The sequence below is a fragment of the Saccopteryx bilineata genome, chromosome 5 (genome assembly GCF_036850765.1).
Source record: "Saccopteryx bilineata isolate mSacBil1 chromosome 5, mSacBil1_pri_phased_curated, whole genome shotgun sequence".
NCBI lineage: Eukaryota > Metazoa > Chordata > Mammalia > Chiroptera > Emballonuridae > Saccopteryx > Saccopteryx bilineata.
In genome coordinates, this window is record NC_089494.1 from 228,518,556 (window position 1) to 228,535,854 (window position 17,299).

The 17,299-nt window shown below is 35.2% G+C and overlaps 1 protein-coding gene across 8 annotated transcripts in view; it reads right to left on the reverse strand.

Moving 5' to 3' along the window:
* Positions 1-17,299, reverse strand: part of FIP1L1 (factor interacting with PAPOLA and CPSF1) — an 80,579-nt gene that overhangs the window by 21,319 nt on the left and 41,961 nt on the right. For all 8 annotated transcript variants that reach the window (XM_066233601.1, XM_066233600.1, XM_066233598.1 and 5 more), the window contains 2 exons: positions 11,091-11,184; positions 8,425-8,581 (listed from right to left, as the gene is read on the reverse strand). In XM_066233601.1, the coding sequence (XP_066089698.1) occupies positions 8,425-8,581; positions 11,091-11,184 (251 nt within the window). The remainder of the gene's footprint in view (positions 1-8,424; positions 8,582-11,090; positions 11,185-17,299) is intronic.

Consider the following 17,299-nt stretch of genomic DNA (forward strand, 5'->3'; position numbering starts at 1 on the left):
TCTTTAGAACCGTATAGGTTTTTTTCGTGCACTACTGAACTTTTCACTTTGTAATCTAGTTTTTGTATTTAAACACCTATCTTCTTAGGTATATAATAACTATACCAAAACCTACTCTGTAATTCTAATAACTTTACCCAAATGAACACATGAGCAGTATGTATCATTCAGCTAAGGCTCATGCTCACTATAGCTTACTAAAATATGAATTCATGTGAAATAACTAAAATTACTTGTCAGTCCTTCTAAAATTTAGTCCTCATAAACATTAACATTGTCAAACTTTCACAAAACATAGTGACAAAAGACATATAACCAAACTGTTAAATATAGTCTGCTTTTAATTTGCATCTTACTACAATAGTATCATAGGATAGGTTGTTGTTGTTTTTTAATCAACTAGAAGAAATTAAGAACAGACAAAAAGATCATGCTATCTATATAGATGGTTTTCCAATCAGTAGTTACACATGAGAAAGTTGGCATCACAATTAGAAAGAGACCTTTTTGTGAGACTTCTATTCCACCTACGATATTTCAGTGCAAATCTTTATTGGTAAATTTTCACTGAAACTTAACTTATAAAGTTGATTAAACACAATACAATCAATTCTTTGATAATTATCAAATGTATTTTCAAAATGCAACTGAAAAAGTTTAATATATGATACAATGTTAGGCAAACATAACTCTCATCTAAAAACCACTATTTAGCATTTGACTTTTGTTAACAAAAGAGAAACAGGGTAAGAAAAAAAAAGTCATCTCAAAAATCCCTGTGCTCTCCCTCAACAGTTCCACCTTCCTGGCCAACACATGTGCTGTCTAACCAACAGACTTGAAATACACAAGGCAAGTACTGTGTTTGTTTTGTCATTTACTCTATAAAATGAGTAGGGAAAAAATGTTTATTTTCCTGGAAAGTCTTGTATAAGAGTAGTAAAGATTTCTAGTATTGGCCAAAAGCTTTCAGAAATGTAATATTCAGGTTCTAATGGTGCTGAACAGATCAGTGGTTTTGAAATTTCAGCAGCCATCAGAACCAACTGGAGAGTTTGTGAAAACACAGATTGCTGGGCCCCTCCCCTCCCCTAGCTTCTCTGATTCAGTGAGTCTGGAAAGGGGACAGAGAATCTGCATTCCTATCAAGATGATAATGTTGCTGACCAAAGAGCTTACTTTGAGAATCACTGGATTAGATTCTAAACTTCTCTTTTATATTGCTGAACACTTCAATATTCAATACAGACAAAATAAATTCCATTCCAAATTGTTATGAAACAGGCTTGTGACACTTTGAAGTAAAACAATACAGCTGTATGACAGCCTATACTATCTGGCATCCTCAAAAGAAAGAGAATTTAACTTTCTAATTTATTACGCATACTCTTTAAAGTATGAGGATGGGAGAACCTGAAATCTTATCTGGAGGACTGAAGAAATTGAAGCAAAGAAACAGAAAGGTAGCATACCTGCAAACACCATACTAAAAGAATGTTTACAATTCTCACAAAATTAAGAGGCTCCATATTTAACAAAAGAATAAAAATTATCTATGAACTCATTCTCAATAGTTCATCATTATTTTGTATAACTAAGGCAAAAAGAGTTACATGATAGGCAGCCTCTGACATGGCTTCCCTGAGCCTCCTAGTATTTATTCCTTTTTATATGAGTGGTAAATATCCTCTCCTTGAGTCCTGGCTGGATATAATTACTTGTTTCTAACAAACAAAATAAGCAAAAATGATAGGATTTCACTTCCATGACTACATTTCAAAAGATAGTGACTTCCACTTTGCAGGTATCCTCTATTATCTTCTCAGCATGCATGCTTTGATGAAATAAGCTGCCATACTGGAAAGAAAACCTCTTTTCAACAAAATGGTGAGGTTGGAAATGAATCTTTCTCAGTCAAGCCTATGAAATGACCATCTCAAAGTGGGTAACAGAGACCTTTAAGCAGAGGACCCAGCTAAGCTGTCCCCAGATTCTTAACACAAAAAAACTGTTCAATAATAAATATAATGTTGTTTAGAGTCACTATATGCTGGAGTAATTTATTATGCAGCAATAGCTAACCAATGCATATAATAACTACCTATCATTTCTCTATTAAGTTCAAATAAAAAAAAACCCTCATGGCAGAATTAAGTGATAGGTTCTCAGTTTCAAATTTCAATAGCACTATTTATGTTGCAAATAAATAAGCCTGATTACTTTCCTTAAGTCTCAATGATTTCTACTTTTAAATCAGCAAGCATATATAAGTTCTGCACAGAGAAACAATACATAGTCAAGATTTATAAAATCATTAAATATCACCTTCCACCACATGCTTTTTTCTATGTATCAGAATTCTTAAAATTATATGCACATATATATCACCTACCATTTACTCTTAAAAAAAAAGAAACATAGGGCCTGACCAGGCAGTGACGCAGTGGATAGAGCGTCGGACTGGGATACCGAAGACCCAGGTTCGAGACCCCGAGGTCCCCAGCTTGAGAGCGGACTCATCTGGTTTGAGCAAAAGCCCACCAACTTGAACCCAAGGTCACTGGCCCAGCAAGGGGTTACTTGGTCTGCTGAAGGCCCGCAGTCAAGGCACATATGAGAAAGCAATCAATGAACAACTAAGGTGTTGCAATGCTCAACGAAAAACTAATGATTGATGCTTCTCATCTCTCTCCGTTCCTGTCTGTCTGTCCCTCTCTATCCTTCTCTCTGACTCACTGTCTCTGTAAAAAATAAAATAAAAAATAAAAAAGAGTCTGTCTCTGCCTCCCCACCTAAAAAAATAAAAAATAAATAAAATAAAACCATCAGAGCTGGAGACAAGATCTTTAAAAAAAAAAAAAGAAACATAGGATATAGAATAAAATTATATTTAATAATTAAAATGAAACAATTATAATATAATATAGAATATAAGTAATTTTAAAAGAAAAAAATGTGTTTAAAAGGTAGTATGGTCACAAAACTTAAAGCAACAAAGTTACCAGAATACTTCATACCTAACAGGTAAAAAAGATGACTTACAGCTAACTAAAATGGAATGAACTATTTTATCCTTATCAGGATCTCTTTTAATCCTTAATCTACAGGCCACAGAAATTAAAATTCTGTTAAACAGAAACATAGAAATTTTATTATTTTTACAAAAAGAAACTTGTAAAGGAATTAATCTGTATAAACTTATATAATCACAATGACATGTCATACAAACAAAAGGCAAATATTAAACTATAATTAAATTCTTTAAAAAATGTAGCATGTTATTAAAAATATAGCTATTATAAAGGGAGTATCCACTAGCAACGAAGACATTCAAAAATCAACACCCTGAAATTCACCATTCAAAAGAAGCTTTTAATTTCTATGAAACTTACATTTAAGTTAATTTTTAATTATACCAGAATATACTACTTTTACACATAAAGATATTAGTCCCTATTTTGAGTTTATTAAAAACACAATAGACTAAGTGTTTGTTGTTTTTTTAACATAGAAAAACACAATAAAAGAGAAAATGAGTGCAGTTCTCAAGAACTTCAAGGAATTCTTTTGCAAAGATACTTTTCTAAGATACATTTTTGAACTGCTTACATTTTTGGCAAATAACATCAGTTAATAAGCAGACGTGCTCTATAGGACCAAAAAGGAACATGGAACTATAAAATTAGCTTAATAAATGCTATATTCATAAAATAGATTATCAATTAAAGAGACAAAATTGTACTTCCTCAAATGTGCTATAAATATTCATCCAATATAGGCCACCCTTCTGCCAAAGCAGCAGTTCTCAAAATGTCAGCTGGAGATTCCTGGGGTTCCTACGACCCTTCTAAGAATCTGCAAGGTCATCGTTACTTTTATAAAAATACAAAGATGTCACTTGCCACTGTCACCCTCATTCTCTTATAGGTGTACAATGAAGTTTGCTCGAGGCTACATGACATGTAAACTCACAACAGTTTTAGTGCAGAAACATAAAGGAGAGTCCAGTTTCCCATTAAGCCACACACAGTAAAGAGTTTCCATAAGTTTAAAATAATGCCATTGTTGACACTAAATGTTTTTTGTTCTGGAAAAATAGCTATTTTTTAAGAAAATGTTTTCATAATCTTCATCTGTAATGAGTATGAGTATTTTTTAAAATAGTATTTAAACTAATATTTTAATTTATCAGTTAATATCCAATACAAAAAATAGATATAACATGCATACACAAAAGCTCTTTGGGATCTGCAGTAATTGTTAAGAGCGAAGGAGTCTGTGACCAAAAGGTTCCAAAGCCACTGTGTGGAACCAGACTGCTAACAAAAGTAATGCAAAGACACAGGAGGCCTTGGAGGGAATGCAGACAACTCTAGATGTAAGTTGCTTTTCTCTCAAACCCAAAATCAGGATAGTTAAGGAATAAACAAGATTTTCAAGTTCATATAATTTGTAGTAGTACTAGATAAGTAGTAAGACTTGACAATCTTTTAGGAGACACTCTACTTCCTTCTAAAACGCAGCTTACACATTTTGAAATCTAGATAAACAGCGAAACCCGAATCCAACTTTAGAGTAGAGATGACTTGTCTGTGGTCCAGACTAGTTGGGCTGCATCTCAGTAAAGCAAAGAGAATCTTTGAGGTAGCAAAATTCTACTCCTCAGCTAGATTTCAGTTGTTCCCAAGATATACAGAACCATAGTCACATGAGCCTTAATATTAATGTAACAAAAAATGAGTTTAAACTGAATTTGCTTTCTGTCCATAAACTCCATTATTGAAAACTGAAGATAAAAAGTCACTGAAGTATATTAACATTTAAAAGACTAAATTAAAAAAGTCTATCATAAAATGTAATATTGGTTGAACATAGTTTAGGTTGAATATAGTTTGCTTATGATTATTTTTTAAAACAAACAAAATAAGCCATACACAAATAAATATTGAATAATTTCACTTATATGAGGTACCCAGAATAGGGAAGTTCATAGAGAAAAAAACGTCTAGAGGCTACCAGGGACAGACGTAAGCAGGAAGGGGTGCTTGTTTAATAAATACAAAGTTTTATGTTATAGATAATAAAAAAGTTTTAGGTGCAAATGCTAGTGAAAGTTACATAACATTGTGAATGTACTTAATGTCACTGAATTGTAACATTTATGAAATGTTAGTTAAAAACATAAATACCATGTTATATATACATATTTTACCACAATAAAAAAATAACCTATAACATCAATTCTTCCAATTTCATAATTTTTCTTCTAGTGAACAACTATTTCAAAACTAATTTGTTCAGTAAACACAGACTTCTACACAAATAAGGCAAATAAATATCTCAAGTTAACTGGATTTTTAAAAAAAAAATCTGATTCCTGTGTAACTTCCCTACACACACACACACACACACACGTGCATACACTTCAACATCAAGGAAATACTTGGGGAAGAAAAGCCTCTAAGACAATTTATTAGGGTGAATACACACAATCCAATAATATAGCCTTCTTGACACAGGTAATGATTCACTTCAACATAGTTAATAGGCTTTCAATCAAAACTGCCTGAGTTAGAATTCTGGTTCTCCTACTTTCTAGCTATAACTTAAACTCTTTGAGTTTAATTTCCTCATCTGTAAAATTATGATAGCATCTACTTTGATGCTGTCAAGAATAAGATTGTTAATACAAATGTATTTAGAAGAATGTCTTCAATGGTAAGCATTCAATAAATTATTTTTTACTATTACTCAGTGAAAGCATGAAACCACACTAAAGTAAATATCCTTTAAATGAATGTTGTCTATCACACCTTATCATTGCTAAGGAGTAACTATCTACTTATGCTATGAGCCAATTATAGAGTTGACTACAAATTTTATCCTCTAAAACAGGGCATTTGAGTGAATAATAATTAGGATAAAAATTATAAAGTAGGGATGTTATACACAAATCTGGATGTATAATCACCCTATTCATTAAAAAACTGGTAGCACACCAAATATTGAGTTCTATATATATCATTACTTACTTGTCCCATTATCTAAAAAAAAAATACACCATAGTTTTAAAAACTTATGCATTTAAACTAATGTTAACAAAGGAAAAATTAAAATATATTTAAATTAATTCTCAAAAGTTTTTTTTCTTTTCATATTTCTCAACAAAGCACAAAGAAAACCTAAGGTCTCTCCTAGAAAAAGAGTTTACTTATTAAGGCAATACTTAACAAAAAGACCCCTGAGTCACAGCTTTCTTTCATTGGCTGCTTATGATTCTTAAGGTGATATAAATTACAACAAACTCAATAGACATACTACAATCATGTAGTCCTTTGGTAAATGATAAGTTAAAATGTGGCTTTTGGCCCTGGCCAGTTGCCTCAGTGGTAGAGCATCGGCCTGGCATGTGGAAGTCCCGAGTTCGATTCCTGGCCAGGGCACAGGAGAAGCGCCCATCTGCTTCTCCACCCTTCCCCTCTTCTTTCTCTCTCTCTCTCTCTTCCCCTCCCACAGCCAAGGCCCCATTAAAGCAAAGTTGGCTCTGGGCACTGAGGATAGCTCCATGACCTCCGCCTCAGGCACTAGAATGGCTCCAGTTGCAATGGAGTAATGCCCCAGATGGGCAGAGCATTGCCAGGTAGCATGCCAGGTGGATCCTGGTTGGGCACATGCGGGAGTCTCTCTCTCTTTGCCTCCCTGCTTCTCACTTAAGAAAAATACAAAAAATAAAATAAATAAAATGTCTAGTATGTTTCTATGTAGCCACAGTGTTTTTTAAAGCCAGTATTCTGATTGGTAAGTGCCTGGGTGACAGTACCAACTGTCAATCTGAAAATCCCCCTGTGTTACAAGAATACTACAGGGAAGGACATTTTCAGACCCTTTATTTGCCTTGTATATACTCTGAACATAACTGTCACCTTAAAACAAAGACAATCTCTTGTAAATATGAACTGAGTGAGTGGTCATGGCTCTTAGGTATAAACTGACATATATTACAACCTAAAAAGCTATTACACAAAGAATTCTGATTAGGACTAATAGCTAATTTTTATCATTGACTACAAATATTTGCCCTAGAAAAAAAGTAATTACTATCTCAATCAATCTTGTTAGTTTCACTAAAATTGGTTAAGGGGGAGAAATACTAGAAACCATTTGGGAATAAAATAAAGGCTACTGGATAAAAGGCTGACAGGCCTGACCAAGCGGTGGCGCAGTGGATAGAGCATCGGACTCGGATGCCGAGAACCCAAGTTCGAGACCTCGAGGTCGCCAGCTTGAGCACGGGCTCATCTGGTTTAAGCAAAAGCTCACCAGCTTGAGCCCAAGGTCATTGGCTCGAGCAAGGGGTTACTCAGTCTGCTGAAGGCCTGCAGTCAAGGCACATATGAGAAAGCAATCAATGAACAACTAAGGTGCGCAATGCACAACAAAAAACCAATGATTGATGCTTCTTATCTCTCCGTTTCTGTCTGTCTGTCCCTGTCTATCCCTCTCTCTGATTCACTCTGTCTCTGTAAAAAAAAATAAAAAAAATAAATAAATAAAAGGCTGACAGTATAAAATTTGAGGATTATTTGTAATTTTTTTCTATTAGCACTATTTAGTTTTTAATACATTATCAAAAGTGGCTAAAAATACAATAAAATTTACATTAATTTTCTGTCTCATTTAAAAGTAAATACCAGGTACCTGGCAACCAGAAGTAGTCTCCTAAAAGGAAACCAGTATACAAATAAACAAGACGACCAGTCTGAGATTTTTATATCAAAAATCTCTTGCCTGACCTGTGGTGGCGCAGTGGATAAAGTGTCGACCTGGAATGCTGAGGTCGTGGGTTTGAAACCCTGGGCTTGCCTGGTCAAGGCACATATGGGAGTTGATGCTTCCAGCTCCTCCCCCCTTCTCTCTCTCTGTCTCTTTCTCCTCTCTCTTTCTCTCCTCTCTAAAAATGAATAAATAAAATAAAATAAAAATAATAATAATAATAAAAATCTCTTCACAGAATATATAAATATATTTATATATATATATTTTACCTATTCCAATTCTAGAAGTATTTTTTAAAGTTTTCTCGAAACAATTTAACATAGTTTATAATTCAATATGACCTTATACAATTAGCAACTTTAGTTTGGGGAATACAATCAGATTTTTGGATCATAAGTTTAGTATCTGTACATTTTTTCTCTATTTTAGAATACTGTCTCTGCTATGCTGAAATAGCAAGACATATACATATCTATTTCAGTATGAATTTACTGAAGACAACATAATTTCCTATGTATTACTTTTAATGCAACGCATTCAATAAAGATGTTATCTTCTGATACATATATTTAATTGTTAAATTGAAAAGAAAAAAAAAAGAGTCATAGATTATTTTTTTCAAAAGCAAATGTCTTATGTACTATTTACCTGGCGGTGGAATCAGAGGTGGAGCAGTGCTGACAGTTGGAGGAGGTGGAAGAAATGGAGGAGGTGGAAGGTGGGTGGGAGGAGCTCCCGGAGGGAAAAACGGAGGTGGTTTGCTAAAATTGTTGTCTACTTCAGTAGCAGATCTTTCAGAAAGAACCTAAAATTAGAGCACAGCTAATTAAAAAAAGATGAATAAATGTTCTTACTTATGATTAAACTCATTAAATTAATTTCAGTTACTCTAAGAATCAAGTAAAAAGTTTTATTCACATAGACAAATTTTGAGGAAGCAGGACTAATTTTCTATATGTGATGTTTGTGTATATATACACATAATGAATATACACTTAGAAACATTTAAAGCCTAAAACAAACAACTGAATCATTATTAAAAAGAAATCTGAATAAAGAGTAATTAATAAAAAGTCTAAAAAGAGATAATTAAGTACTTTATAATGTAATAAGTATTATATTTGTTACCCAACTGAAGTTAAAGACTTCAAATTAAAGCAATGTAACCTCTAGTCCCAGATACTAGCATTAAGAAATTAACATGGCAGCAGAACCAGATATCCATTGTAGCAGAGCCTGTCATCACCAGGTTGCAAAGTGAGAGACTGTAAAGTACAGAAGGGACAGATATATAACTTTTTTGTATGTGACCTTTGTAACTTGGGATTCTAATATGTAAACACATTGAAGAAATATAGAAAGAGGCAGCATAAAGTTATATATTTTCTCAAATCCTTACTAGCTAAAGAATATCATTTAACCATATAATCCATTCATTAACTTTTCCTAAATTTATGTAATTTTTGTAAAGCATATGCTGATAAGCTATTTTTTTAATGAAGGGGACAGATTTATTTTAAGAAATTATAGCATTTTAATGGTGTGGAAAAGAGAAAACCACCTTCATTTAAAAATGATTTTCCTTTAAAGATGCTAAAAAGAACATTTTCATGATTAATTTATTAAAGGTAATAAAAATGAAAAACACTTTGGACATTTTTTAAGTATTCATAAAAAGGAAAAACCAACAAAGTAGAAACAGACTCATTGACACAGAGAACAGACTGACAGCTGTCAGGGAAGAAGGTTGGAAGACTAGGCAAAAAGGTAAGGGGATTAACAAACAAACAAAAAACAACTCACAGGCACAGACAAACATATGGGGATTATAAGGGAAAGGGGATTGGGGGAAGCAGGGAATAAATACTGATGGAAAGGGACATGACTTGGGGTGGTAAACACCCAACACAATATATAGATGATGTATTACAGAACTGTACACCTGCCACCCTTATTTCTTTTTATTCAGTGAGAGGAGGGGAGGCAGAGACAGACTCCCACATGTGCCCCCACCAGGATCCACCCCACAAGCCCACTAGGGGGTGATGCTCTGCCTATCTGGGGCACTGCTCCGTTGCTCAGCAATTGAGCTCTTCTTAGGCCTGAGGCGGAGGCCATGGAGCCATCCTCAGCACCCGGGGCCAACTAGCTACAATCGAGCCATAGCTGCGGGTTTGGGTGGTGGAAGAGAGAGAAGTGAGAGAGGGAGGAGTGAAGAAGCAGATGGGTGCCTTTCTTGTGTGCCATGACAGGGGATTGAACCCAGCACATCCACACACCAGGCTGACACTCTACCACTGAGCCAACAGGACAGGGCTGCTGAGTTCTAACTTTAATTATCACAGTTACTAATCACTCATCCCTTTTCATTCTTTCACTTGAAAACAAAGGGCTTATAAATTTGCTTCCTCCAAATATAGACACATTAAATAAATTACGACATATCCATAAAATAAAGCTATCATGAAGAGATTTTTGTTTTTTTTGTTTTGTTTTGTTTTTATATTTTTTCTGAAGTGAGAAACAGGAAGGCAGAGACAGACTCCTGCATGCGCCCAATCAGGATCCACAAGGCAAGCCCACTGGGGGGCAATGTTCTGTCCATTTGGGCATTGCTCCATTGCAACCACAAGCATTCTAGTGCCTGAGGCAGAGGCCACGGAGCCATCCTCAGCGCCCAGGCCAACTTTACTCCAATGGACTCTTGGCTGCAGGAGGGAAGAGACAGAGAGAAAGGAGAGGGGGAGGGGTGGAGAAGCAGATGGGCACTTCTCCTGTGTGCTCTGGCTGAAAATCGAACAGAGGACATCCATACTCCAGGCCAATGCTCTACCACTGCACCAACCGGCCAGGGCCTAGGTTATATTTTAAGAATAAGCAAAAATGCAAGTGGTAATTTCAAATTTAAAAAAAAGGGGGGGGGAATTCACAAAAATATACTAGTATTCCAATCTTGCTTAGTGAGAAAGAAGAGATGTACCAGAATATTAAAAGTGGTATTTTTACGTGGTAGAATTATCAGTGGTTTCATTTTTTTTCTTTAGATTTTTCCCATATTTCCCTCTTTTTGTCCAATAAAGCCATATACGGTATTATGTTTATAACAAGGGGGGGAAATCTCATTAAAAACAACTTAAAGGTTATACATTCTAAATGGAATAGCTTTCATAATAAAAGGGTGATTGACTCCACATTTTAAATCTTTTTGTAGTCCCTAACACCATAGCATAGCACTATGAATATATATCAAATAAATGCAATTGAAACATGCATATAATTTTTCAGCTAAAAAAATAATTTTAAAAATATTAAACCTGTATGTTGCTGTTTTCATTTGCCCGTCGTCTTCCTTCAACTCGGCTGATGGTTATAGTCTGACCAATAACATCAATTGCCCCAGGTAATCTCCTGTAACATAAAAATTGAATCCACTTTCACCTAATAAGAAGTTTAAAAAAATAATACATATATCAGGTGAGAAATAAACCTAAAACCCTTTGCAAGATACTTTAAAATAAAATCAGATTAGAATACACACTGAAATTATCTCACTGAATTAGATATCCCTACTTTGCATTGTGATAAATACTAAATCTTTTTAATAAGCTTGGACCAACCCATCCAATAATGATCATGTTTAATTTAAGTATTTTATAGGCTTTCTTCTAAATTTACTATTTTTAATACTATCCAACTGAATTTATACTTCTGGAATTAAATCAGGTAACAAATGTTAAACAATTGAAAATAAAATAATTTGGCCACCATAATTATAATACATAGCACACGTCTATTACAAAAACTTAGAAATGCCCTAAAAGAGACCTGAAAAGAAATAATATTCATTTTGATACACAGAGGATACTTTCCTGCAAATTCAATAGGAAAATCTAAAGTTAAATCTTTTTAAGAAAAACCGTTTAGTACAGTAAGGACTTTATTAAAGTATGTATGTTTAGTAAGATACAGAAATGACCTGTAGGAATAAACAATAAAAAGTAAATGCAAATTAGATGAATTTGTCTTGAATACATTTCAGTTATGAACAATTCTAATTTAAAATTTTATGCCTGACCAGACGGTGGCGCAGTTGATAGAGCGTCAGACTGGGATGCCGAGGACCCAGGTTCGGGACCATGAGATCGCCAGCTTGCTGGATTTTCTCCATCTTTTTTAATGTACTATCATCAAGAACTACTAGTCTCAAGCAAGGGTTTAACTCGGTCTGCTGAAGGCCCACGGTCAAGGCACATATGAGAAAGCAATCAATGAACAAATAAGCTGTCGCAATGCGCAACGAAAAACGAATAATTGATGCTTCTCATCTCTCCATTCCTGTCTGTCTGTCCCTGTCTAACCCTCTCTTTGACTCTCTGTCTCTGTAAAAAACAAAACAAAACAAAACAACACAACAACCTTTATAAAAGTAAACAACTAAAGTACCATTAATCCTTCCACAGTCATCCAAGTAAGGTTTCTAACATGACTAAACACAGCAGTTACCATCTGTTGAATGCATATATATTTTACCTAAACCTTACAATAACACTTAACCTAAAAAACTACCATGTTCTTGTTAGAAATTATAAAGCTAGAGCCCCAAGTGATATCACTGACCTCAGTAACAATTACATGGCAAAACTAACTTTCAAGCCTGCGTCTGATTCCAAAGCTTACAGATTCCTTCGAGTCATGCTGCCTTCCAGCAGGATAACTGGTCTTTGAGAAATATAAGACTTCTGGAAAATCAAGGAATGGGACAAGTTTGTCTCAAGCCAAGCTTGAAAAATCCCATAATTTTATGATCACAAAAACAATGGCATTTGAAATGTCTTTACACAATTAATTCCTACTTACCATTTGGCCCCATTTTAAGACTTCTGTCCTCTATACATTTAATACAATTTTTTTTTAAAGTTCAAGCCTTTCTGATTTTATGCCTGAGTCACTGACTTCCTAGGCTGCCTCATGATCTCAAAGACCAACAGCGATATTACTTAACCTTCAATATAGAAAAATCCAAATACAATACCTTTAACATAAATATTGCTCCAATTTATTCTCCAAAACTTAAAATAATTATAAAAGTATGACCACTATAAACTTCACATCAAAGCACATGCCACTAGCCCTCCGATGTATGCACACATTTCAGATTCCAACAGATAAAAAAGGTTTGTAGTCTGAGGCCAGGATTTCCCTCACCATTTATTGTCACATAGACTTCACTGTAAAAATCTTCATTTCTATTTCCTTTTCCATTCTTTTCTATTCTTAATTGCTGAATTTTCTCTATCTTTTTAAATGTACTACCATCAAGAACTACTAGTCTCACAAATTTGTTTGGATTTGAAATTTGGATTACAAATTCTCCAAATTGTTAAAAGTGGCAACAATTAAAGCTGCATACAATACTATAATTTTTGTGCTGGAGGGAATATTCCTATAACCTTTCACCATGGATTTCTAAGAACTTTTGCTTCCAAAAACTCTTCAGCATATGGGAATGCTTATTTCTTAAAGTTTATCTTAAATATGATCAGAGAAGTCTAATTATTTTTTTCAATGTTAAATGGATTCTTTAATTACTAAAGATTCAAAATGGCAAATACTGTGCTTCTAAAAACATAAAAATGAGAAATTATCCTTAAAAAATCCATATCTCTAGAGGGAGTCCAGAATTTTCAACTCCTTACGTTTCCATAAAAATAACGCCTCCTTGGTCAGGCATTTTTACCATACAAGTTAATTTAACTTAATCAGAATTGTGATGGTTAGCATTTTGTTTAGAAACATCTTATGACAAATACATAAGTTTATATAGTACTAAAGTAACAAAAAGCACATATTAACACAGAGGAGTAATGGAATTCAACGTTTTCTGATGCCACATTACAGAAAAGAATATTGATTTCCACAATGCACAAGTTTAGCTAGCTTTAAAATTTTGTTCAATAAGACAGAAAGCTAATACAGCTATCAAGATTCTTTTCCCTGGCCTGGATGGCTCAGTTGGTTAGAGCAGCATCCAGAAGTGCAGAGGTTGCAGGTTCAATCCCCAGTCAAGACACATAAGGGAACAGAGTGATGTTCCTGTCTTTTTCTCCTTCTCTCCCTAAATCAGTAAAATTCTCTTCCCTACACTGGATTCAATCATGGAGTAAAAAGCTGAAAGACACAAACTAATCACAGTGATATCTACAGTTTCATTAATCTACAGTGTAATACAGGCAGTGAATGTTCATAAGAGCCTCTATCTTTCCTCCTGGCACAAATGAATATGAAAACGTATGATATTATAATTAAATTAAAATGTCATGCCTTGGCCAGATAGTTTGGTTGGTTGAAGCATAGTCCCGAAGCACAGAGGTTTCTGGTTCGATCCCTGGTCAGGGCACATATAGAAGGAGCAGCTTGATGTTCCTGTCTCTGTCTCTCCCTCTCCCTTCCTCTCTCATTAAAATCAATAAATAATTTTTTAAATGTCCATACTGATGATTCTGATGTTCCTGAAAGGTATGAGGGCTGCTTACAGAGATATAACAGAAAATTTTAAAAGTGACAAAATCAGAGCCAAGGGAAGAGAAAAACAAAAGGTTAGTTATTAATCTTTTGTTATAAATTTATCTCTGAGCTTATTTTTTAACAGCCAAAATAAAGGACATTAATTAATAACAAAAATTTAATGTGTAAAAACAAAGCATTATCTCTGAAGACTGCTTTTCCTGGTAATAATAACAGCTGGTATTTATTTATTTTTATTTATTTGAGAGGAGGGGAGATAGACTCCTGCATGCACAAGGCGACCCCCATCTGAGGCTACTGTTCTGCCCATGGGGGAAGCTGTGCTTGCCACCGAGCTATTGCTTAACACCTGAGGCGGAGACTCTACAGAGCCATCCTCAGTGGCCAGGGCTAACACACTCTAATAGGAGAAGCTACCATCTGCTTCTCCTCCCCTTCTCCTCTAGCTATGGCTGCAGGAGGGGGAGCAAGAGAGAGAATGATAAAGGGGAGGAAGAGGTAAAGAGAAGCAGATAGTAGCTTCTCCTGTGTGCCCTGACCGGGGATTGAACTTGGGACTTCCACACACCAGTTTGACGTTCTACCACTGAGCCAACTGGCCAGAGCCACAGCTGGTATTTATTGAGCTTCTACTATGTGATAGAAAAGTACTGCTCTAAGCACTTTATATACACAGGCACCCCTTGACTTACAATGGTGTTATATTATAATAAACCCATCATAACTTGAGAATATCGTTAAGTTGAAATGTTTTAATACACTTAACATACCGAGCATTGTATCAAAGCTTAGCTTAGCCTACCTTACGTGTGTTCAGAACACCTACATTTGCCTACAGTTGGGCAAAATCATCTCACCGCTGCTGCTCAGCATGAGAGTATGTTGCCACAGACCACTAACCCAGGAAGACATTAAAGACGAAAATTCAAAATTCAAAGTATAGTTTCCACTAATTATATATCCCTTTCACACTATCATAAAGTCAAAAAATCATGAAGCTAAACCATTACTAAGTTGGAGACCATCTGTATTTACTCCTCATAATAACCCTATGAGGAAGCAACTATTTCCTATTTTATAGATGAAAATAAACAGCAAAAATTTTTACCTAAGTCTACCTTAAGAGCAAGTATGATAGAGTACAGTTTTTCAACTTTTTAGACCATAAAACACAGTTCTTTAAGAAATACTTGGCACAGGCCCTGGCCGGTTGGCTCAGTGGTAGAGCGTCGGCCTGGCGTGCGGAAGTTCTGGTTCGATTCCCGGCCAGGGCACACAGGAGAAGCGCCCATCTGCTTCTCCACCCCTCCCCCTCTCCTTCCTCTCTGTCTCTCTCTTCCCCTCCCGCAGCCAAGGCTCCATTGGAGCAAAAGATGGCCGGGGCACTGGGGATGGCTCCTTGGCCTCTGCCCCAGGCGCTAGAGTGGCTCTGGTTGCAACAGAGCAACACCCCAGATGGGCAGAGCGTCGCCCCCTGGTGGGCATGCCGGGTGGATCCCAGTCGGGCGCATGCGGGAGTCTGTCTGACTGCCTCCCCGTTTCCAGCTTCAGAAAAATACCAAAAAAAAAGAAATACTTGGCACAGCAATCTAATACATACATATTGTATAAAAAACTTAGTTTCATGAAACAATACTATAAAAAAGTAATATTAAAATAAAATATAATTTTATAAATATTTAAGTATAACAGAAAAAGAAAAATAAACAATACAAAACCAAGAAATATTTGGTGGTCAAAACCACCAAACTGACTTCACATCCCACTAATGGATTACAATCTAATGCTTTGAAAACACTAAAATAGGAGAAAAGTCTCCAATATTATTACTACAATAAAACAGGGCTGTTTCTCAAAATATTCCTCGATACTGGGTGAAGCATAACAATAATGCACAATGCAATAAAAGCAATTTATTTAATAACAGGAAGCAAATAATGTGGTCTGAGTATACAGCCCTCTTAACAACTGTTAGGCTAGATCTAAGAATGTAATTATACTTTAGAGCAAGAGTTTTTTTGTTGTGCTGGGTTTTTTTTAGATTTTTTTACTTATTGATCTTTAGAGAGAGGAGAGGAGGGAGAGGGAAAGGAAGGAGAGGGAAAGAGGGAGAGAGAATGAGGGAGAGAAAGAGAGAGAGAAAGAGGGGAGAGGAACTGGAAGCATCAACTTGTAGCAGTTTCTTCCCGTAGTGCCTCGACCAGGCAAGCCCAGAGTTTCAAACCAGGGACCTCAGTGTTCCAGTCGACACTTTATTCACTGTGCCACCACAGGTCAGGCTAGAGCAAGAGTCTTAACTAGAGTACATGTGATACAGAAAAATCACGAGGTCCCTGAACCTAAATATACACATGTGTATGCATGTACTTTTCAGGCAAGAGTCCACAGTTTGCAGAAAATTTCTAAAAGGGTTACTATTTTAAAGACAGTTCAGAACCACTATTCTAAAAAAATGAATCACATATTCTTCCAGAAATCTATACTATTGTTGCTTTCTCATATCAGGGCTTCTATTAAGAACTGGACACAGATATTCTAGGGCATATTCTCTAGGAGGAAAAAACCCCTAGAATGTAGCTATTTCATACACCTAAGTTAAAGACAGATGTCGTCGGTATAAATATGTAACTCAGACATCTAAATAGATGGCTATAACGATTCTGCACGGAAAACTGGTAAAACATTTTTAAAGCTCCTAGAAAAAAGATGAACTTTGAAAAACATGTAGTATAGATTTAGACACATAGGATGAAAAGGGAAGGAATTTTAGATGGAGGGAAGAATGTAAGCAGAGAAAGGATGTGCGAATATTATGTGTAGGATTCCAATTTGGCAATAGACTATCAATCTGTTTGCAACAGAAAAAAGTACAATCCACCTTTGATAGTGGTTACCAACAAAAAGACTTTCAAAGAGACAAAGAATATAAATTAAATGAGAATTATATACAGGAAAGGGATCCGAGAGGCTGTGAAATACTATGAAAATGTCAGTTCTT